Source organism: Melanotaenia boesemani, chromosome 9 (genome assembly GCF_017639745.1).
Source record: "Melanotaenia boesemani isolate fMelBoe1 chromosome 9, fMelBoe1.pri, whole genome shotgun sequence".
Lineage (NCBI taxonomy): Eukaryota > Metazoa > Chordata > Actinopteri > Atheriniformes > Melanotaeniidae > Melanotaenia > Melanotaenia boesemani.
Window position 1 is genome coordinate 27,497,268 of NC_055690.1, and position 25,461 is coordinate 27,522,728.

At 37.8% G+C, this 25,461-nt stretch overlaps 1 protein-coding gene across 1 annotated transcript in view; it reads right to left on the reverse strand.

The window, feature by feature from the left end:
* Nucleotides 1-718: 718 nt before the first annotated feature.
* Nucleotides 719-25,461, reverse strand: part of pcp4b (Purkinje cell protein 4b) — a 39,632-nt gene continuing 14,889 nt past the window's right edge. Inside the window, exons 2-3 of the mRNA XM_041995501.1 lie at nt 18,407-18,458; nt 719-1,418 (exon numbers count right to left, since the gene is read on the reverse strand). Coding sequence (XP_041851435.1) covers nt 1,288-1,418; nt 18,407-18,458 — 183 coding nt within the window. The 3' untranslated portion in view covers nt 719-1,287. The remainder of the gene's footprint in view (nt 1,419-18,406; nt 18,459-25,461) is intronic.

The window sequence follows — 25,461 nt, forward strand, 5'->3', positions numbered from 1 at the left end:
TTTAGGTCTGGGGTTCAAAATATATAAGAAATGGCTTGCATACTCAAATTGCGGCTTTTGTATGCTGTACAGCACCAATCTTTTTTGGCAGGACTTCAGACTTACACATACTATTTTTAATTTACATGTTTCCTCATGCAGACTAATGAGCAAGGCCACATTATGTGCCTGAGCCTCACACTGTATAATGATGGAAGCTTTGTGCTGTACTCTGATCCACTTTAAAACGAGTAAGACTTGTTTGTGACAGCTGCTTGTGGCTGAAATCTTGGCTGTGCAATTATTTACACAGAGTTAAAGTATGGAGTAGCAGCTGGACAGCTAAGAACGCCAAGGCTTCTTCAAATTCTGTTGTTTTTTTCACACAAACCTCTATTTTAAGCTTAGTATAAACAGAAATTAGATTTGCATAGTCTTCTCTCTGTAGTGAAATATCACTGTACAATCCTGAGCTTCATACAAAATTGAATCAGGTGTGTGTTGCTGGGTGCCTAAAGCTTAGAGGAGCTCAGTGGGAATCAATCACTCAGTTAGCATGGCCTCACATGGAGAAGGTCATCAAGCTGAGAAGGGAATAGATTCAGCCAAGCTCATTCAGAAGAGTTTCTATTTATAGATTTGTCATCAGAATATAGTCAGTCCCTCTGCAAACTGCAGCAATTCAGCAGCCACATGCATCTCGAATGTTTGACAGTCAGGTATTTTCATGCACTGTACAAAGTTTCCACACATAGTTTTTATTTATTCAATATACACTGATACACAGTTTTGATATCATGCAGGTAAGAAAAAATGCTTCTGGGTAAATGAAAAGCTCAAAGCTAAGTTTCCTAACAGCACTTTACTCTAACCTCAGCTCTTGCTCCATTTACTCACAAAATACAGTAGCTTGTTTAGAAACATAGTCTTCAGCAGTACAGAAAGGGATGGCAGGTGTAACTATGAGGGCAAGTACAAAAAATATTCTAACACAAACACCAGCTAGACGTCATGATATATGGAACATTTATGGCAGGACAGAAACTGGATCCTTTAAATTCCTTATGGTATTCATTGATAAAGCAGTCAAAATAATAAATAACAGTAATCATAATATTAGGATGAGAATTCACAAACATGTCATATGATTAACAGGCTATCGCATCCCCCCAGTCACCCACCCGCAACCCCGTCACAACCCATGGAGTTTCAACAGGTATGAATTTGTTTACATGCAAATGTCACACCGTCGTCACTGTGTGTTGCTTCCACTTGCTAACACACAGTAACAGAGCAACATGGCGCTCACTAGGACTTCTCATTGCGCTTCTTCTTTTGGAACTTCCTGAACTGGGACTGGATTGCAACCGCTGCCTTTTCGGTCTCTGGGTCATCCATGTCGATGTCAAAATCCTCAGGGACGTCCGTCTTGGATTCATCTGAGAGGGAAAAAAAAAAGAAAAGTTCAGACTCGTGTGGAAAGTGTGGCTCAAATCATCCATACAAGTTAATTAAATAACAGCAGTTTTAGTGTTATTTTATCATTCATAAAGTGAGGTTAAGTCTTTTTCTCTTCTTTTTAAGCTCATGAAGCTTTATGTAGTCAGTTGTGCTAAATAGATGCATTTGTTAGGTGAACAAACTCTTTATATTATCAGACAGAGGAAAAATGACAGTACACTCAATACCAATACATGATTAAAAGCCCTTATTTTGTGAGTCTAGAAAAAAAAGCACCATAATGTACTGTTAGATTGTTAACTGCCCAATAGTGCTCCTCTTGAATCCACCATCCTTTGAAACCAGGAAAAGATTCTATAGGGCAGTTGTTTTTCAGTTTAAAGGGCAAAGCAGAAAATGTTCTCCAGTTCTTAATCCTCTCTAGAACTCATCCAACACTGACAAAAAGGGCACAATTGTAATCCCTGTAAAAACCAGTTCAAGCTGGTTTTATCATGCATTAGGAAAGAAGAGTGTGTTTATCTCCTGGTAAATGATGTAACAGGCTGTGTTGCATCTCCAGTAATCTTTATGTGATGAACAACAGGATCATCACACTGAAAATTCTTTATCTAAATGGGAAAATACATTGTGAAGAACATCTTTGTTAGTGAGTCAATGTAGGCATCTAGTTTAGGCTTTAAAACGTTACATCGCATAACTTTGATAACTGAACTAAAAACTGGTATTTTTAGACAGATTAGGGTTAATCTTTCTATCGTGTCACTGATTAAACCTTTAGAAACTGCATTGAATTTCAGAGGATTTTTTTTATCAAAATGACCCACATGCTGTATGCCTTTAAACCATTTTCCTCAATTAAAATGTGCATATTTAACAAAACACCCTGCCTGCACGTCAGCCACTCGCCTGTCAAGGTTGCTGCTCAGTCCTGACTTTGCTCAAACATTCCTGATAGTTTCAGCAGAAAATTTGGGAAAATTACATTTACTCAATAAATGTAGTTTTTAGATTTCTTCAAGAGCTTCATCACTTTTTTTTTTCAAGCAACATGCTAGAGATATAGAAAGAGTCACATGACTCAAGAATGTGTACCTGACTGTGTAACTCCCAGTCATGGCCAAGAGAAAGCCAGCGTCTCATTCATTTGGTTACTAACTCACCCACTCTCCCACCTTAATTCATTATCTCAGTGTAAGGTAATTTTGACATGCTTTTTACATGGTTCATGCATTAAAGTTTGCTGTCATTCATTTATGCACAGCTGTCTAAGGATCCCACCACCCATTTCAGTCAGGTTAAGGTACTTTGACCAGGTCACTGTAAAATCTGTTGTAGATTTGATGTTCCTTTTTAGTCCAAAATCTCCACCTTGGTCCATTCTGCCAAAATGATGTTGTTACAGAGGTATACTGGTTTATTATCTGAATTGTACTGTAATTAACTTTTACATTTAACAGACTAACTGAGAGCTTTGTCACCTCACAGCATGTATGTTCCTGGTTCGAACCTTAGCTGGAGTCTTTCTTAGTTGAGTTGTTCTCCCTGTGTAGGTATGGGTTCTCTCCTGGTACTCTGAAACCCTGCATAGGTTAATTAGCGGCTCTACATTCTACCATAGTAGAGTGCAAGTGTTAGTGGTTGTTAGTCTGAGGGGACTGGTGACCTGACCAGGGTGCCTGATAGCTTCAGTCCCCTGCAACCCTGTATTAAAATAAATAGGTATAGAAAATGGATAGATGCATGCTGACTGAGTCTGAGATTTATCTCTTAGGTATTTGGCAATGTCTAATTTCAAGACTTTTAAAGGGACCGGGTGATTATTTTTGCATTTTCATGTCCTGATACTTAAAACCTTAGAGTAGAAAGGGCGTATACTTTTTCACAGATATTCCATATTTGAGCTTAATTGCAATTTTATTATCACTCATCAAATGTTGTGAACATAAAAAATAGCAAATTTATGAGTAAACAACTTGACATATTAAAACAATTAATTCTACTGTAACAGATGAGAGTTTTATTAGCAAAATGACTCATTCGCTGTTATTTTTGCACAGCAACACAAGGACTTGCTCCTGAGAAGCAAACATTGGTGGCTGATTCAAAACTCTGAGAGGCATTATTTAAGCTGGGTTTCACTGTGGTTCTGCTAGCAAGGGCTTATGAATAGCAAGACTAATATGTTTCTTTACCCCCTGATAACTGTGCTCATATCTCAGCTATTAAATATTTTAGTAAGCATACAATGATTTTTCTTTTTTCAGGTTTCAGAAAAACAAATAATTCCCCAATAAATCTCAAGATATGAGCCATTCCATTTTTTCTGTGCAAAAAAATTGATCTGCTTGAGCTTGATCAGCAGAGCTTATTGTAGAGAAGCACATAACAGACGAGCAGAGAAGCAGAGAGGAGACTCATGTATTGACTGTGCAGCTAATCCCCGGGTTCCCTCGGGGCTGAGCTTGAGTACCTCTCTCTTGCTGTTCAAGGAGGAGCACTAACTGCTGTGTCAAGCTGAACTTTGAATCCTGCATTAATTGATATTGAATTTTGCAATGCCCTAATGCCTCCTGGTTTCTTCTCGGCAGCTATTGGGTTGTGCCCTCAACTGTCAGCTAGGTCAACCCCAGACATGTTCATAATCTATGCACTAAAAGCAGACTGGTGTTTTTTAGTTGTTTTTTTTTTTCTTCTTCAAAAAGATATCTTATTTGTCAGAGTAAGCAGTGAAGGCAGAGGAAAGATGTAAAGTGCTTTAGGCCATTATTATTATAAGTGGAAGCATGTTTAGCTCAGCAAAGTAATAAGAGTCAAGAGTTTTTAGTGTCTGCCTAAGACATGTAATTAAAACAAATGGCAATGCAGCTGAGTGGTCGTTATGCTTCATTTGATGTTTTGATCATTACACGCACACCTTTTTGTGTTGCTGTTTATACAAACTGTTGTAAATGCAACATTTGGGGAGGGGGATGGAGTGGGGCTTTGGACCTGATTGAGTAAATGAACATTTTGCACCAATAATTGCAAGAATCCAACCAGGATTCTTCCTCATTAGCATTTGTTGAAGCTACATGAACATTTAGCATGCATTTACACCAGCATTTATTATTTAAATCCTAAATTATTTTCCCCGGAAAGTCTGGTTCATTTGGGCAGCTGTGATACCAAACGGATTTCTGGTGCACATCAAAGTGAACTCTGGTTCTTCTAAAATGCCTTTGTTGCAGAAATCCAATAAATAGATGAGCTAGTATTCTTGTTTGGTTGTCTTTTTTGTTTGTATTGTTAATGTAGTGGCACCTCAGTGAGGAAAGGTATATATTATTTGAAAGGGTCGGCTCGTCAGACTAATTGCAGGATGAAAGTAAACTTGGACCTGAATGTGTCAACCCCCTTTTGAACCAAGTCCCCAGTCATACCAGGGGACTATTAGATGTGAAAACAACCTTAATCTCACTAATCTCACATTTTTAAAAAACAGAAAACACACGAAAAAGGCTGCATGGGGTAGGGGAAGCTGCAGCAGTGTTTGCATTTTTAAATCAACTAAATAAATTTACAGAGAAGTTTGCATTGTACAGAGCTAACAAGGGGCTCTCATTATCACAAGAATACCACACAGTATCAATCTAAAGGAGCAATACAATTATCTCAATGAGGACTTTGACAAAAATAAATGAAAATCTTCCCTTAAGACAAAGACTGGAGGCAGTGGCTGAGTGTGACAATGATGGACGGTTCCAAGTTTGAAGATTTGTCTCCTCAACACACACACACACACACACACACACACACACTGTAACGGGAAGAGCGTGTTGTGGTACAGGAATTAGCTCAGTTAGCCGGATAAAGCTGCCACAAAGTTGACAAACTCACAGCGACACTGGTACTGAGGATTCCACAGTGCGTGCTCTTTAATAAAAGGACATTCGTCAACCATATAAAGCCCGGTTGGACGGCTACTGTCTCATCATACATAAATAAAACAGCGCCACACAACACGTCCGTCACAACAAATGGGAAAAAGAAAGGAAAACAGCCGAGCTCCCTAAAAGATCCGTCTGCAGTCCAAGCGTTCGCAAGACGATCTCCTGTCTTCTCGAAGTATCTTGATGATGTCATCATTAGAAGACGACCAAGAGAAGTCTTAAAGGGCCATTCCACAATTACAACTGTTACATTACCCCCCTGGTGAAAAAAGGCTGTCCCCAGCCGTACACAACAAGGGAACAGACCAATCACTAAGTGTTTCCATACATGGACAAACATCTTAAGACCTTTTAGCCAAACAGGGTGAATGACAGCATAATACTGAAACATCTGGCATACATGACAGAGTCCCACACAGTGGAATGACTAACTAAAATGCACAAAAAATGCCAAAAAATGAAAATTCACAGATACACACATCCGACATGAAATCTCCATTTTCTGTAAATTGCTTTTTCCAAAGAATTTTTTCAATTTTTTTGTTTTTCCTTTTTATAACAGTTGAAAGAACTTTACAACAAAACCAACAAAAAGATGTTTCCACATGACATGAACTGTGCAGAAAATTTAAACCACTGGCACATTTTAACAAAAAGCAAACAATGACAAACAACTCAACGTCATTGTAAGTCAAGTCATCTAGTGCGATGAAGAATAGTCCACCTATTTACCGACCAACCAGACGTAACCCTGGGTGATGGTGATTAAATCAACTGGATCAGACTGGAGGTGGGACTCAGGTTTCTGGGCCTGAGTGGAATGAGGGGTCCCAATCCCTAAGTAATATGGCCTGTCAATGTAAGGACCAGCCATATGGGGCATTGAAGAGGCTGCTGGGAAAAGGCGGGCAGAATGACAGGGGGGGCCTGAGTCACCTGAATTAGTCTGGTTAGACCAGCGTTTCAAAATGTCGTTCTGAAGGTCAAGTGAGTCGTGGAGGCATTGTTGAAGCATTTCAACCTCTGCTTGTAAGCTCTGCACTTTATGTTCCAGGTTAGCAGGGGTCTGTCTTCGGACATTTAAACCATGTAAACCAAAATCATCAAAAGGGTCGTTGAAGTCAGGATGAGTGGCCATAATGACTAGTTATTTAGCTGAAATATCCTCAAAAATATCAGTAAGTAGGAAAAGTTGAGTAAACTCACAGGAATGTGTAACCACTTTTAAAGATGATTGGTTCACCTCACAAATTCCCCACAGGAGTGAGAGAGAAAGTTTCAAAACATGGGCCACATACTTTACACAGTGGTAGTAAATAACAAAAACAGCAGAAAATTAGCCCAACCAGTACAATGGCATTTCTCACATATTTGAATCAAAATTGTTCAACTTCAATAGAAATAAATGCAAAAGATTAAGTAAACAAGATATGTCACAGTTATTATTCACCTCAGTTCGTTTTCTATGTCCTTTCACTGATGTGTCTTTTTTTTTTTTTTTTTCTTCAAAAATCCTCACTTACTTGGCGAAAGAGACCATACCAGAAACAATGGCGTGAGAAGATGGCGGTCCGGTGAATGCGAGTGCAGCCGCGTGGCGATGAAGAGGAGAGAAAGAGAGGCCGAATCCAAGCTGCCACTCAGCAAGCTCGAAACCCAGGTTAAACTGAAGATATCTGCCGTGTAGACGGTAAAATGGACGAAGAAGATGGTTTGGTGGTGTAGAACTCCAACAGGAATCCGTGTTTTTCCTACTGTCGGCAGATCCGATTGTGTGTGTTCCAGCGGTGATCAGAGGACTCCGACCTGTAGTCAGCTAGCATGTAGCACCACGTGCGGGGTGAAAAGCTCTCTTCCTCCCGACTGGTTTGTGCTGGAATATTCTCCCGAAAACTTGCCATCACCACACGAGGAAGAGAAGGTCCAAAAAAACGTTCCAACGCCAATTTGTAATGGCGAGCCGAAGGTCCAAGGAAAAATAATGTTCGGGCGCCAATTTGTAATGGCGCAGTGAGAGTCCGAGGAACAATTATGTTCGGGCGCCAATTTGTAACGGCGCAGTGAGGGTCCGAGGAAAAAATAATGTTCGGGCGCCAATTTGTAACGGGAAGAGCGTGTTGTGGTACAGGAATTAGCTCAGTTAGCCGGATAAAGCTGCCACAAAGTTGACAAACTCACAGCGACACTGGTACTGAGGATTCCACAGTGCGTGCTCTTTAATAAAAGGACATTCGTCAACCATATAAAGCCCGGTTGGACGGCTACTGTCTCATCATACATAAATAAAACAGCGCCACACAACACGTCCGTCACAACAAATGGGAAAAAGAAAGGAAAAGAGCCGAGCTCCCTAAAAGGTCCGTCTGCAGTCCAAGCGTTCGCAAGACGATCTCCTGTCTTCTCGAAGTATCTTGATGATGTCATCATTAGAAGACGACCAAGAGAAGTCTTAAAGGGCCATTCCACAATTACAACTGTTACAACACACACACACACACACACACACACACACACACACACACACAATGGATTATCAAACCTATTACCTCTGGCAGTACTTTCAATGTCCCTATCTTCACCAAATGGGTGTGTAATAACTGCTGCAAGAGTGCCACTGTGGATCAACCTAAAAGTGCTTTCAGTAAGGAGAAGAAAAATGTGTCCTTGTGTTTCGTGGCTTCTGAAATCAAACCTCCCTTTCTGCTAGTTCCAATTTCTCAGGAGATTAACTTGTTTCATGATATGACTTAATGACATGCAGCTTTATCTGAAGTTGAGATGGGAGAGATTTATATTTGACATGATAAAACCATTCTTGTTGGGTTGTTTGTCAAAATGTCTCTAAAAGCTTTTCTGGAGCCCAGTGAAAGCTGGGACATTTATTGATTTCAATGCTTAAAACCAGTTGAGAGAAGTCAGAGATTTGTGTGTAAGTGAGGGATGGCACAGATAAAAGGACTTTTAGACCTTGAGACAAGAAAGATAGTGGGGAAAATGATTTAAGGGTTTCAGAATTTTACGCAATATATGGAAATCTAGACATATGGGGACTAAAACCTGTTTTAAATCACATAAAGCCTATTTCTTGGCTGATAGCTCATATGTGTGAGGACTGAACTGTTCCCAAAATGCTGAACTAATTCATTAATGTTAAATAGGTGGAAACTGGATTAAATAGCGGGAATGCAATTTCAGCCATCCAAATGAAGCCAGTTGTTGTAATTTTTGGACCTACATTGTGAGAATTGGACCTAGTTCGATTTTACTATTTATTACAAACACTCAGCCCCATATTTTCTTATTGTATGTTCACTCGTAGAGCGACTGTGGCCAAATTCCTTCTGGTATCAGAGTGTTGTGAGAAAATTCCACACAGTTCTTCACATAATCAACATACAATTCAATAAAGTAGGAATGTGCATAACATAAAGACCAGCCCAAACAACTGTAAAGGAGTAAAAAGGGTAATCATTCACTTTTGTTATAGTGGTAGCTGGTTAGCTCAGTTGGCAGGCACTCAGTCTCTGGTGTGGGAGATCAGGGTCTGCATCTCCTAGGGGATGTAACATCTTCCAGTTGGGTCCTTAGGCAAGACCCTTAATGCTACTGCCATACCACTGTAAGTCGCTTTGGACCCATATGTAAAAACTGTCCATCTACTTGCTAATCTTGGTATAAATATGGTATCTGAACATATCACCAGCACTTGTTTATGTTACATTTATTTACATAAATGGAACTGGTAACAACTGACGATGTATTACTGTATTACCTTACCTCTACTACCACTACCACAGCAAGAACATAGACTAAAGGGTAAGGGATAACACCAGGAAATGGGATTTTGCCTCAAAGTCAGTCATCATGTTTAAAAGTATGTAACCAGATTAAGTTAAAAATACATTGCAGTGTGCTTTAAGCTTTTTGCATTTTAACAAATTGGCTGTCCTAGTTTTTATGCAAATTACTTATTTGCATATAAATGTGCAGTTACAAGAGATATGGAGTATATAAAGCAACACTCCAACAACACATAACCCGAGCCCAAGGTTGTCTGTATCAGACCCGGTGATACCTCTAACAGCACGGAAATGTGAGGTAACAACGTAAGGCATTGTGGGATTTGCAGACATGCTGGTAAACGAAGCGTAGCCAGTCACAGTCACAACTGGTTTGCAGTAAACTTTTTGGGGGGTATTTTTTTTCAGGAATGGTGAGGGCATGTTGTGTTTCGAACTACCACAAACGTTCTCATGACTTTAATGGCAGACCATTGTGACATGGTATTGTTTTTATACATTTCCAACCTGGAATAACATTTTAAAGAGCATGCTTTTAGTTGGAGGCATTTTTACAGTAGTAAGTTATCATCAATCGTTCTTCCTGTTTGACATCTGACTTGGCTAGAGACACGGGGAGAGCTAATTAAGAGTCCATCTTATGGTAAAATAGAGACCGATCTCTGAGAGAAGGTAAATATATACAACCCTTGTTGAAATGTAAACTAGGAGTTACATTTAAAATGTTTCTACTGCATTTTAATGAGATGTTATGAAATGGATTACACAAAGGCCTGCATGTGGTGCAGGGCGGAGACTGCCATGTCCCTTTATGTAAGGGAAGAGCAAGAACCTCAGTGCCTGTAACTTCCAGTATCTGATTGATGTGTTGAAAAAAACTGCTGTGACATGTGAGTGTATAAAAAAGTAATACATTCAATATCTCTGCCAGTTGACGGGCCTTAGGTTAATTGTGACTAATGGTTTTCTTTTTTTGCCTCTCTGTAAAATAACCAGAGCCCACTGCCGTATTTTCTTGGGTTTTATTTTTATTACTTTTATTGTTTTGCCACTTTTGTACAGTGTTAAGTTGGTCATTTGTATTAAATTGCTGTAAAAGAACCCCAGTAATTGTGTCCTGTGAGGTAACTCATTTCCCAGGCTACACTTAGCTTGGCTGTTTAGCTTCACCTCTGCACCTGCACCCTTCACTACAGGGAGTTAAGGGGTTAACATCTCGTTTCTGGGTGTAACGTCAGGTCTGTAGATGTAACTATAGAAATGTGTGGTATCGACAGAAAGTCCAGAATCTCAGCTAACAGCTTAGTAAAACCATTTCTGTCACCAACAAACACAGTTAAGACAATAAACAATTAAAAAACCAGGTACACAAAATCCGAAAAAATATGTAAACCCAAATAATGGCTCCCCGTGTCCACCTTACGGCATGAACACGGACAAACGACTCCTCTACTGAAAGCACACATTACACAGATTCCACCGCTGCAGCAGGATGAGACATGGAGGAAGAGACATGGACTGTTAGCCTCTGCATGTGGCCAGTAAGCAATAAGTTTAAAACAAAAAACAACAACAAAAAAACATAATGCGGTATAAAAATAAATGAACCGTGTCAATCAAATAATGCGTAACGCGATAATAACACATTAACGTGCCCAGCCCTAATGATAATATATATATTAAAACTTTATATCTATTCAATATGTATCTAACAGCAATTAAATCACTATAGTGACAAACACCTGACAGCTCTGACAGGCCAATACAAGGAGCAGTTACCATCTTTTCTGAAGTAAAAATGAAAAAAAATGTCACTGTAGAAATATATTATACATAACACTGATTATTAAACAAATACAGGGTTTATTTCCTTAAAACTATTAGAACTGCAGTTCTTTCAGACTGATGGACAGGAACAATTTTAACCTGGGATAAAGAGGATGGCAGAAAAGTGGAATATAAAACAAAGTGTACATACATAAGCTAAAATTGTGACCAGAGGCATTTACAGTTCTCTGTCTAAATCTGCCTGTTTATATGTAGAGCAGAATATAGGCTTACTGGCTCCAGGTGCCTTACTGAGCTGCACACATCCTAGATTTTTGGACTGTTTCCCACATTTGTATGGGTCAGTTTCACCTAATGTCTGGATTTCATCTAAATGACATTCCCTTGTCTGATTGTTCAGTTTTTCTCCCTAAGCAACTCTTGCATTTTTCTCCATCCAAGCTTGAGTGGATGCTGCTTTACTCTGCGTATCTGCAAGTACGGCGACCTACAATGAACCGTGGGATGACGTGGTTGCCTGAGCTCTATTGGTTGGACAAATTTTAATGAATTGCATCATCCATCTTTTATGAAAAGGAGAAGAAAGCATTATGATTACTTGTCAACCCTGTTAAGAAAAAGTTTAATGTACACTGTACCTGTGTGTTTTCATGTGGATGGAGAATTTTTTGCAAACCTTGCTATTTGGATGTAATTTTTTAGGGAAAAGGAAGGGAACACTACAGGTTACAAAAAATCTGTCTATGTGTGCTTAGCCTTGGTTACTCCCATTTTCTGCTTTCCCTGCACACCTTTATTCTGTTAGCCAATTACCATACCAGCCCTTTAATCATCACTCTGTATAAATATCATCTAATTTCCTTTGTCCGATGCCAGTTGTAACTCTCCCATGACAACCAGTCCTTGCAATTTTTTAAAAGTCACTTCGTCATTGCCTCATGTTTAGTTTTAGTTTAGCTTTTTGGACTTTCTGCCTTGGCAGTGTTTTTGCTTTAAAGTTTTGACTCATCACTTCCCTGTCTCCTGAATGCTGAATCCAGCATTTGGGTTCTCAATTACCATGGAACAACACGTCTTTTCAGTAGAGACAACAAGCTCAAACTGAGCTTTCAACAAAGTGAACTGTCTTCTGATCTGGAAAAATAGCATTGGTCTGTAAGTGCAGCACGCAGTGAAAGGACTGTACAGCAATTCTGAATAAAGGATAGAACAAATTATTCAGGAACAGCTATCAAACTAACAACAATAAACTCAGATACGTGAGACAGCATCACTTGACTTAAACATAAGCAATTTAAAGAAAACATCAAAGGTAAACTGGAGCTAGCAAAAATGTAAATGCAGGCACGAGATAGCAGCCTATTAGCTGAATTAGGCTAGGGCTGAGCAGTACATTGTCATTTTAATCTATATTGGGTTTTTTTTTCAAGTAGGTATGAAATGTGACTTTTTGTTTTCCTCTGCAAACCCACCTTTCATAGACAGCATGTATCTCATACATTGTTGATGGACTCTATTTATGTATGAGCTAGAAATGCTCATCAAATAAGGAATGCACCACACAGATTGTTTCTGCATTGACTGAATCCAGCTATGGGAATGCACAAAGTTTTTGAGACTTCAGTTCTGTCTCATTTTGCTGGACCACAAAAACAAACCTTTGAATGCAAATCTGGATAATGAATGCCTTTATACAGTGCCAATAATAGACATCAACCAGCTGGGAGTTGATAAAACTGGCAAGGGTGTTCTGAGAATGGACAAAGTTGTGTGTTTTATATATAGAAATAATTTGTTTATGTGCTTGTGTATTTGCAGGCAGTACACCCGAGTTTTTTTTATGTCTAAAGTAGAAATTCCGTGTGCAAAACTAAACGCAATTTTAACAACCCAGTGGCCTTGAAATACCAGGGCAACTAAGTGTGAGAGACCACAGGAATCAATACACAAGCACACATGGCGGACTGGTTGTGTATTGATTTGCACTGTGAGCTCAGTTTTCTCTGTAGGTCAACTTTTTGTTTTGCTTTTGGGAGAAAGCTTATGTGTAACCTACTTCGATAGAGCCAGCAGACAGAATTGTGAAGGAAATCTTTTATTTCAGCTATTCACAGCACTTAAATGTCTGTGAAACAACAATCCCATGACTTTACTTCCATTTTCTCACTCTTGTCGTATATTGTAAAACTGGTTTTTACTGCAATAATGTAGTTCAGTACAGCTAATTAAAAACTGTGAAAAAATGGGTCATAATCACATTGAGAGCTTGTCCAAAGCTAATTATAAAAGGATGACTTTGATCTCTAAGGTGAGCCTAATTGTCCTTACGCCTTTGCCTGCTTGAAATGGAGGGGGGTTGGTGTGTTGTTGATGTAGCACTTTCCACTGCGTTCTTCAACAAAAATATTTCAAAGTTTTAACATTGACTTTAAAAAGCAGTTTTAATCTATGATATACCAAATGAATATGTATGTTTTTATAGAGTGTTCACTATGACAAACACCAAAGTATTACTATGTGTTATCCTCTAATGTTGCAGTCAGTGTGGTTTATTCACACAGTATGACGTAAAGCTGTGCTAACAGCTGTTACAAGGACTGGGTCAGTCTGTGATGCAAAGGTCAGTGAGGAAATGGAGCATATGGCACAACTTCACAACATCTGGACTCCAACCACGATGACCAAAGTCACAGAAGATTAATAAAATGTTTTTACTAACATTAACCTCTTTAAACTGCAATCACTCATGTACATAGGTCTTTCAAGACAATTATGACTCTTTTTTTAACTTGCATGCTACAACACTTTGCAAGCAATTGTATTTTGTTTATTATGGCCAAAGCAACTCATAGATGACTCAATAACCAGCTTGTGTGATATCATTTGTTAACCATTTGTTAAAAAACATTGATTCCTAATGTTATTGTTATTGTCCAAAGGAAATAAATTCTCTTGATGCTTTCTTAGTGTGAATTTTGAAGGGTTGATGCATTATTTTGATAATGTTTTAGTCTGTAGTAGGCCAGAATAGAAAAAGAGGCCAGCTGCCATTAAAGGGCTGGTTAAAAAAAACAAAAAAAAACAACGTGCTGTTATGGTTAACTTCAAATTATCTAAATAACCTCTTCTTTTCCACTTTCTACAATTACAGTGTAATATGTTAACTGATCACTGACAAGCTTATTTTAACTGCATTTTTAAATAAACACTGGATAAATGTATACATAGGAAATTTAATAATGCTACAGTTCATATATCTTTTACATGAAAAGTAATCGTGATCAAATGATATAATGCAGAAAATATATGGTGTCATCCAGTCCAAACAACCACATATATTCTTACTCATACTTTTTTTTGTAAGACCCATAAAGGTGGAATGGGTATGACTCATGACCATTTCCATATAGGACCAAATGTAATTCACAAGTGTTTCTTTCCAGAGCAATAAGTCCTCCATAAAGAGGAAGGAGGTGGGTTGATGGAGCAGTTAAGTGCTAAACTGTGTTACTCACAGATGATAACACTTCATAGTCACATTCAGTCAATGACCAAAGAACATTTTACTTTACATACCCAGATTGACATTAATTTTTCAGGTGTTAGTGGTCTTGCTTTCCATTCACTTTGAATAGGTGGAGGTCTTGCATTGCTGAAGTGGAGTCTGGATTTTGTTTGCTAGTGTAGTTTACCATGGAAGAATGAAAGTAGTTAAAAGTTTTTAACTGCCAGCAGAGGCACTAGTCTATCATTGCAGCTGAATAATCATGTCTGATCTCATGACGGATTGTCGCTACTGTTCCCAGTGTCAGGCCTGCCGACTGTCAAGCGTTAAATAATCATGTCCGTGTGAATCCTGCCTGACTGTCCTCTGATTGTTTGTCGCCTGCAAAGTTTGTTTTTTGTGCCTTGAGGTAGAAATATGCAGAAAGTGCAGAGTGGGAAAAGCTCAATTCACTGCATCCACTTGATAAACATTCAAACTACCGCTGTTATCTTTACAGTTACAATTTTACCCTCCAGCCTCCATCTTACTGCTGATTTCAGCCTTTGCTGCATCGCTGAGGTTCACAGCTGCATGCATTTATACCCACCCAGTTCAAAATGAGTTCCTATGAATATGAAAACATCTGTTTGTGGCTGTCCTTGAGCCTGAGAAAGGTTGTCTCTAAAGACTGTATTCAGCTGTGCGCCAGGGGATGCAGAGTGGGCGAGAGTCAATAGCAGTGTTTCTCCCTCCTCTTCCATTTTCAGAGCGTGCGCTCTCCATGTCTCTCTGTATTAAGAGACAAGCTGGGAAAGCAGTTTTTACAGGCTACAAATTAATTTTCAAGGTCACACAACAAAGCAGGGCTTTGTGCTTCTGTGTACTGCAGGCTATGTGGATTTTCTTTGCTTTCTCTTTCATTAAGTAAGTAGGAACAGAGACCTGAATTGTACAGGTAGTGAAAAATTGCTCTCCTGCATCATGATGTCTCAGATGCTTGAGATAACTCAGATCCCATTAATTGCTGTTGATGAATAATAGCTGAACAGCGACTTTGTTTATTAAAACGATTTTTTAAAACAGGGTTTGTTCCTGCATGAGCCACAATCTTTCCAGATGGGTTAAAGGCTGTTGAACACACATTTAACATGATAGAGAGGCTGCAGACTCATGGTTGAGGTGAACTATTTAAGATTTATATATATTTATATAAATATTATTAAACAATATACTTTATGTCACAGCTTTATTTCCTAATGCTATCACTTCCCTTCTTTCTAACATATTTGTATAGCTTTCCAAAACATGGCAGTTTGAGTTTCAAGTGCCACAATTTTTACAACCTTTTTATTATCGGATCTAAAGATCTTTAGGCTAATAGGGAAAAACAAGTGAGGAAGACAATTATTTAATTTCTAATTTATTATTGTATTACAATTTTATTACTTTTTACTATGTTTTAATGCTTTCTTTGCACCATCTGTAATGCTTTTAATGTTTTATGTAAAGCACTTTGAATAGTCTTGTACATTAAATGTGCTGTACAAATAAACTTGCCTTCCTTTATTGCCCAACTATGAGTTATTTTTATGTATTTGGAAAATTAATTAATAATCTGTCAGACAATAACGTGCATCTGGCCCTTTTATTTAGGTGTAAAAGTCAGACAAAGCATGCTGCCAATTCCACAATATGCTGGATACACTGCAAAAAGTTTAAGGTGAAGTCAGTTATAGATGCTAAGAAATTTGAGCTAAACTAATACATGGCTTTAATACCCATGCTGTGCTAATCTATAGGCTCATTATTATATTATAGTTTAATAAAAGAGGTCTATCAAAGTGGTTTACAAAATCTGTCATTTAAAATTTTTTTTTTTATACTTTGCACTGCTGGAGCACCTCTTATTCCCTTGTCTAAAACTCTGTTTTAGTTCCTGTCTCCTTGTTATCAATAAAGTTAAAGCCTGGATTGATAAACAGATTTGTTAAAAAATAATGCAGTGTAAAACTGTTAATTACTGCAGCCAGTCATTAAACTTCTAAATGTGCTAAATTAGCTGTTAGGCAGAAATCACAGCAGATTAATGCCTGGACTGCTAATGAGGTGTTTCAGGCAGTTATGGAAGTACTATAAATAAATGAAAATTTCGGTTTGGGCTTTGAACTTTGACCCTTTTATATGCAAAAAATAAAAATAAAAAAGATTAAACTGAAGGGTGGGATAAAAAAATATTATTTTAATAAAAAGATTAAAATCTAGCATCTGAATAGTTGAAGGATGCATATGTATTCTTATATTGTCATTTAATTACATTACTTGCATATAAGCTTAAAAACTTGGAGTCCCAATCCATTACAATCATGTTAAAAAAAAACTTTTTCTATTTTTTTTTTATGAAACCTTTTTTTCAGATTTACACAAACATATGTAAATCTGTATCACTCCCAAATTAATACCAGTGTAACTGCCAAGTTGTCTTCTTTCCATAAGTATCAACACATTTATTAAAGTGAAGAATCATCTGCTAAGTGGATCAAAATAGTTCACTCTGTTTGCATCCATCTATAACTGCGATCTGGTGCTGAGTCAGGGCGACACATCAAATCACTCCATGATTTAGGGAAGGTGAAAGGAAGGAGCATATTAGTTTTCTCGTTGAAGACTTCATTTGCTTTGCTGTGATAGGTTTAATGACAGAGGCTCAACACTAAACATGATTTGTTATACACTTGGCACATAGACCTGATCTTTATTTCCCCTAGGACTGGATGGATTCAGGCAGTCTATCTCTGTTGAGGGAGGCAATCATCAGAGAGATGTGTTTACAGAGGTTGATGGTCATCTCAGTGTTGTTCTCCAGGTCTATTGTTTTTTTTTATTTATTTATTTATTACCCTCAGATGAGTCAGAGTGTTAAAGGTAAGGCCTGGTACACACATAACAATTTTGGACTGTTTTAGTCCTGATTTTTCCTCTTCCCAACCTTGGACAGCAAATGCCCGATCATCGTGAGATTTCCCTTTCCAATTATCATTTGCTCTGTGGTGTGTTACGAGCCGATTTGTCCAGATAATGTGCTCCAAAACGGGCCATAGCTGACAATTTGAAATATTTAACATGCTCAATATTTCAGAGCCGATTTCTGAGGAACGCCGACGACTCGTGCATTCTGACTGTGTGGATGGTGACGTGGTACAGAATGCAGCCAATCAGGGAGCGAGCTGGACAGCATCGTTATGTGTGTTTTGTTCTGTGATTAGATTATAGGCGAACACCGCACACATTATGATCAAAACTGTTAAATGCCTGATTTTATATCTTCACGTGTGAGGTCTCGAACCGATAAAAAATCTCGTAAGATTAAAAAAATCGTTATGTGTGTACCAGGTTTAATAAGAAACTTACACTTTGTGATTTGTGATTTGAGAAAACTGCTGCTATTTAGCTAACTACCTTTGTTAATATCACAATATCAAGTGAATTCTCAGAATAAACAGTATAATTTTCTAGTAAATGTATTAATAAAATCATGACCCAACAAATTGTGATCACAAATATAATTAAAAGAAGAACTAAAACATTAATGAAGCAGTAATATATCTCTAATTATATATACATATATATATATATATATATATATATATATATATATATATGACTTCCCATACTTTTGTAGGATCATGAGCAGGTCTGACGGGAAGCCCTGGGGTTAGGTTGTGTGTTTGTGTATGCATGTGTGTCCTTCAGTCCCTGTTAATGTCAATCATCTGAAATGTGCTTTTAAAGCTCATGTCACATACATGAGCCATAGTAAACAATAAACTCCCTTACCCTCATTTTAATCATGCACTTCAATGTTTCTACCCTGCATGAGCCATAAAGCTGTTGGCTTATCTCAATGTTGCTAAAGAAAATAACATAAACATCTTAAAAATAAACATGATTTTTTTTTTTACCTTGTCCTCCAGAGGTCTTGTTGTTGCCAGCAGCTGCCCCAGATCCTTGTCTCTGCAAAACAAAAACAAAACACAAGAGTTAGCAAAGTATGTTTTCTTCCACCAAACAAATTTTTACCAGGATTTTTCACAATCCTGTAATCATGCATAACAGATATAATGTTTCGCTTCTCTGCTGAACACTGAGCTGACATGCTCTGTGAAGGCTCCACCCAGTGAGGTTCTTACTCAGACCACACAGGCTGGGCAGAGGAGATCCTGCAGGCTGAAGCTCCTGCTGTGACAGTAAAAAGGCCTCAGTACAAAGCACAGCGTGATCAGGAGTGACACAGTTCCTGAGGTATTGCTTTTTTACAAGTGACTTGGCACTGTGACACAACAAGGGTCACAAGAGTCTTGACACGATCCAAAGCAATGACCCATTTCCTCCTGAACTTAAAGCTGCATCATGTTTCACATGACACATGTTTTTTTATTTAAATTAATTAATCTTTTTGATGCCTTTTTTAAAATAAAATGCTTAACTAATGTGGCTATGTTCCTGATTTTATTCAAGGTTTTTCCTTTATGTTTACTTGTTTCTTTGTGTATTTGGACAAAGTTATTTATTTGTTAAAATCTGTAAGAAAATAAAAAAGGGCCCCTTGTATTTTTCTGTTTTATAATTCTAAAAAAATAAATATAAATGTAGATTTTTCAATGTAAGTTTTTGGTTATTTAAGTCCAAAACCACATTATTTATAATATTTCTATAACTATTTGATTCTGTCATTTTATACTATTTGCAGATTTTTACTCTCATTTAAATAGTGAACTTATGCAGCTTCCACACAGCTCCATCTTCTTGGTAATGTGAAATTAAAAGCAAACTTTCAAATTCACTCCATGTCAAGATGTGTTAAAATAAACACACCAATGGGTGTGAACTAGAAAACCACAAGACTGTTTTCCTAAAAAAATAAATAAATAAAAAATGCTGCAGCCTGAAGGATGTAATCAGGCACTGTTTATACTCTCGCTCAACAAACCACTTTGCAGATGTGATACTGTATAATGTTACATGGCCACTCAAAGCTGATGTAACATAATCATTATACCCCTGGAAGCAGTAACATTTACCTAAATGTCAACTTGCATTGTCCCACAGCCATTTATTTCCCCCCATCATATTACCTCTGTATTGCAAACACACTTTCTTTTCTCTCATTAAACTGCAAATGGAAAGCTGATCTCCAGAGAGAAAACACCACACACTGGCTGCGTTAATGCATGTATTTCCCATTTCTTCCAGTGCGATGTGATATTGTGGATATGTATTTTAAATGTAAATAAGCACAAAGGAGCTTGAAGAGTTTTCCTTCACAATGAAATATCTTCTGTACGACCTGACTTTGTGGTGTAAATTATTTTCTTGACTCTATTGAGACAATAACTGATCAGAAAAGTCATTCATAAATACACCAGCTTATATAGCAAAACAAAAAATAGATTTGTAATACTGAGGCCTTTTGGGTTCAGACAGACAGTGATAGCAATATAGACAAGAAAAAGGGAAAAGGAGATGCCTTGGTGAAAACGACAGGAGTGATATTCCATCACATGGAGCTTAAAGAAAGCTATACTTAGAACTATATTATACTACAGCTCATAATATGCAGCAAAGCCAGAAAGAGAATGGATATCACAGGGAATGATAAAGAAACTCAAGGAGGCAATACAGGCGAGGAAAAAAGGAGCAAGGATGGATTAAAGGAATTGAAATAATAAGAGAAAAGTCTGTGGCAGTGAGTTATCACGTTCCAATTTTCAATCCAAGTACTTAAGAAGCACTGGGGAGTTTTCTGAAAAGGAGTAGTTTAATAATTGAGCATGCATAAGCAACTTATGCCTATGCTTCTTTTTCTTTGGTACGAACCATTGGGATTTTTAGCGAACACACTTTGTTTCTACTGGTGGCAGAAAGTTTGCTGACATTTCAAAGTCAGAGTAATAAGCTAATTGATTACATATCTGTTACTTTTGTCTAGAAAACTGGGTCTCAGCTGACAGGCATTAAGTTAGTTACCCTCTGATTGTAAATACAAAAACAATGTGATGTCACACAATGATTTGCATACTATGTTTTGAAGCCTCAACTTTGACATGTAATCACTGCCATCTTGTTTGTCTTGGAGCAAAAACAGTGGAGTTGAAAAGTAATACCTGAACTCTGAGTCTACCTCTTTTTGAGCAGTCCAGCCATCAATCAGTCTCTAAACCTATTTCATCCTGCTCAGAGTTGTTGGAGGCTGGAGGTGGGTGTAACAAATAGTGGGTGAGAGGAGCGATATATACTGGACAGGTTGCCAGTTAATCACTCAGCTAACACACAAAGCAATCCAAACATGCACACTAACATCTATCACTATTGTAGAATCACCAATAAAGCAAACTCAGCAGAAAAGTACATTAGTGAAGGTCTGAACCACGAGCCAGCTCTCCTGGCTTATATTACACATGTAAATAGAATAATTTTTACAAGAACTACCATCACACTGCTTAGATGGAGTAGATTTAACAACACAATGTGACTTGTAAACTAAATTTGTTGACTCAGTATTTCACAAGGTTTAACTTTGGAGTTTTTTTAGGGGCACTTCCACACTGCTTTCACATTTAAGACTTAGTAGTTATGTTCATATTTAATGTGGCTTTTGGTCCCCCCCACAAGATGACCAGATTGGTTATTTTGGGTTTGCCATGAATTGCAGGCTCTCTTTTCTGTTGGCAGCGAACAGAAAGAGAGTGCTGTTATACAAATAATACTGTATGAAGTTTAGCAACTTGATTTTGACGCAGTAGTATCAAATGATTCTATTGTTTGCCGTTCTCCCGTATCAGTCCATGCTAATTAATCCAGTATTAGTAATCCCTGTCCTTTGGCCCATGTTTGGTAGGGCCTTGGTGGCCCATTTATCTTCACAGCTCTAATCAAATCATTCAGTGGAGGAAAGCACAGCAAAAACTCTTAACTCAAACATTCAGTCAGTACCCCTAAAGCATTCGTATGTGCATACATTTTAGAAAGTACCCACTTTAGAGGAAAGACGTCTCTATGGAAATTTCAACCAACTGTCCAAATATTGTGGTGTGTTAAAAAGGATGTTGCTAATAATTTTAGCCATGTGATCTTAATTTAAAACCTCACATGGGGAGGGAGGAGGATGGCGAGTCCTTGTGCAATCAGTGTGAGTCGATTTAAGCTTGGCCATGATTGTGAAAAAAAATAAATATATCATCTGTACAATTATTGTAGGAATTACTTTATCATCTAACCATGAATGTGTTTATTACCAGCTACGTGCCCAGCCTGCAGCTGTGATTACTTTTCCCTTCTTGGTTTGTCGGAAGAAGATGAAAATGGTAGAACAGGATCAATACCTCCCTTTGCATTTAAGATTTAATATACCAACATTGCAGAAGGATGAATGACCAAATTAAAGTCTTTGCGGTTAGCAGACTAAAACAATTAAAAAAAAATTAACATACAAAACTGTGTTGACTGAATTAATGAATAAATTACAACTAAAAATAAATGTAAAAACCATTATGCACTCTATAAAATATCTGCTCCAACGCCATTTGGTCCTCCAATTACCAGATAGTTGGAATGGCTGATCAGTTTTTCTCAGTGACAAGTCCAATGGGACCAGTTATTTAACAAATAATATAGTAATCTTTTTAATTGTGTCTGTGTTTTCCCCCATATTATTGTTGGCCACCATACCAACAAGAGCCCACACTAAATGTATGTTTTCAAAAATGAAATGAAATGAAATGAAATGAAATGAAATTAAATTAAATTAAATTAAATTACTGCACTGGCACAGATGATTCATAAATAAATCTAAGGGAAACTTAAGAAAAATTATTCTGAGAGATTTAAAAATCTAGGGAAAAATATTATTGTTTTGGATATCATCAACCCTTAATTAGGCATATTTATTCATTTATTTCTTTGCTTTAAAATGTATTTATTTATTTATCTTTTCACCTTGAAGAAACTTTAAAGAAAGCAGCAGTAAGGTACGGTAAAAGAGAGCAAATGGTTTTGTTTAGAGTGTGTCTGTTTACCTCCGGGGGGATTTTGCTCCATTCATCCCAACTTTTTCATAGCTATTCCCCTGCTTGTTCAAAGGTATCCCATTTGGTCATGTCAGAAGGGTTTTCCATGCTTTAATAGCTGAGGAGTCAAGAAGGCATCGTGTTATGTGTCCTCTTTTCTGAGCTTCTTTCTCTGCATTATTAATCCAATGCTTTCTATGAATTTCAAACAGTGTGAGGCATGCTTTGATGCAGCTGAGAGGCATATGTAGTGAGAGGGTAAGAAGCAACCTCGCTAGCTCAGAGCACAACACATCCCTGCCTTTTGGGAAGAAATGTCTAATTTGGGACAGCTCTTTGATGCAACTCTGAATTTTAGAAAACTCATTACTTGGAAGTTTGTAAAATATGTGCATGTAACACTGCTGCTGATGTTTACCTGTCATACCTATCAGCGCGAAACCTGCTCGGTCATTTCATTTGTCTGGCAGAAAAACCCTGAAGTAAAGCAACTTATCAAATTGCAGTAATACATTAACACAGACGAGCTTTTCTCCAGAACACTTGCAGCTTTAAACAAACTTCAGAGCCAGATAAGTGCACTGTTTTGTTTTGTCGTGCTACCAATCCTTCTTCAGCAAATGAGCTTTTTTGGCAGCTTTTTTTTTTTTTTTTTTTTTTTTTTTGTAATGGCCATGAAAATAACTGGTGGAGTCACTGAAAGCAGCATCACTAATGTGGCTCCCAAAAACTGCTGTATTACAAGCAAAGTGCATAATAAGAGACCAGTCCCATCGCACTGCAAGGAAACAGCCTTAAAATCCCATATCAGGCATCCTTAGTTTCCAGTTTTATATGGAAATATTGTAAAAAGTAAATACATTTTACACATAAGATGAGGTTTTATTCTTATTTTTCTGTGTGCATCTGAATGTTTACATCATTGTCAATGATAATGTTTTAACTAAACTAGATGAAAAACCACAACAGCTTGATTATTACCATCACTGATTCTTCACCATGTCCTAATCACTGGTAAAATGCTCATTTTTGTCTGTCAAAGCAGTTCAAGAGCTAATTACAAGATTACACCTTCTAGCCCTCCATATATTAAACTGCTTCTTGCTTCACTTTTTATACAATATCCAAGGAACAGTCAGACATCAAGGTGATGTTTTTTATGTGACTGCACTTATCAGGGAAATGGACAAGTATGCAAAAAACTAAATGCAAACTATGTCTTTTTCAGAAGGTTTTTACTTGTCAGCTTTTTCAGAATGCAAGATAATGCAAACATAGACCAACCAATTCTACTCTTGTTGGTCACTGTAGCAGTCCAACAAGGTGTACATTTTTTTACATTAAGGCTACACTCTAATCTCTGCTCAGAGATACCATCACTGTAAATGTTAAAGTCTCAAAAGATGATTATCATGTCATACTCAAACAGCTTATAACCTGGATAAAATTCAAGATCTGGCTTTACGTCTTTTGGTTTACTCTGTGCTCAGTTCATCACAGAGGTGATGAAGAGCTATCTGCCTCCCGAGGGCAGAGGAGAGCAAAGGAACCATTCCAGCTGAGCAGCTCTGGAGCCAAGCCAAGTGTAAATTGCAATAACAGGAGCACTATGAGTGAGATTATGAAAGGGGTAAGGGGCTATCCTTACTCTGCAGATAAACCTACACCTGCTCACACTGGTGCACAAATCAGTGCATCTGTGCACACAACATATGCCAACACACAGAAACAATTTATTGCACCGTGAGAAGGACAAACAAGTGGAAGTCATGAGAAAAAAACAGTAATTACATGAAGCTGAATAGGGAGATGGAGAGCAGAGAGATACATGATGTACCTCTCATTAATCATTACTAGACTCAGAGGTGCACACAAGGTCGGCAAATAGTGTTTTGATGTGTGCTTGTGTGCCTTTAGGTGAAAAACACACAAATAATGACTGTAGCACACTGCCTGCAAACTTCACACTGGCTGCTTCAGAATTTCTTCCTTCAGGCTTTAAAAAGATACCATAAAGACAAAATATGCACAAAAACAGTAAAAAAAAAGAAAAAAGGCACACACTCACACTCCTCTAAACACAGAATGAGTCGAACAGCATAACAAAGCATTCTGTGTTCATTTACTGTAAGCACATTGCACATCAGAGAAATGTAAATATGTTTTTATCTCTTATTGGGCATTCGTCGGCTTATATAGAGGGAAGCAGACATGCAAGGACAGAATCCACCCAAACACACTCTCCCGCTAACTCTGCTCAGAGCAAGCCTTTATTTTCCTCACTCTGAACCAAATTCTCTTATCTGCCCTGCAGAAGACGAGGATGCCAGAGGCAAACTCCTGCTCAGCATCCATCCTCTCTGTGATTCTGTGAAAATGAAGCTCATTAGACTCCAAATATCTCATCAAATTTCATCTTTATTTGGTTTCAATAAAATAGATACGCACAGACAAGGAGCCTTGAATTAATGTGTTTATACTGTAATTTCTTCTGCTGTAATCTTGTGGCTCATGTGAAGTGTTTAGAGTTTGAAAGAGTAAATAGGTCGTCATTTTGAGAAACGTTTTTATTGTTGTCACTTGGAGGGTTGTAAAAGATGACTGATGCCACTCTCATGATGTGCATTATAAATATACCGTCAACAGTCATACCGTGACTTGGCATTAGGATTTGAAACAAGCCACCCAAGTTTAGATTAAAGGTAATTCAGTCTGCCAAACACCTCATACAAGCAGCATCTTGGCAATACAACTTTGTAACCACAGTAACAGGTATTGCACTCTGCAGCAGAGAATTGCTATTAATTCTTATATCTAAGCAGCTTCTGTGCTGCACACAAAGACTTCATGTTGACTACATGCAACGTGTTTTATGGCTGCATAGCAACACATCAACATAGACTAACTTGGAGGTATACATGTGGTAGTGATGCTTTATTTCCATGATAGTG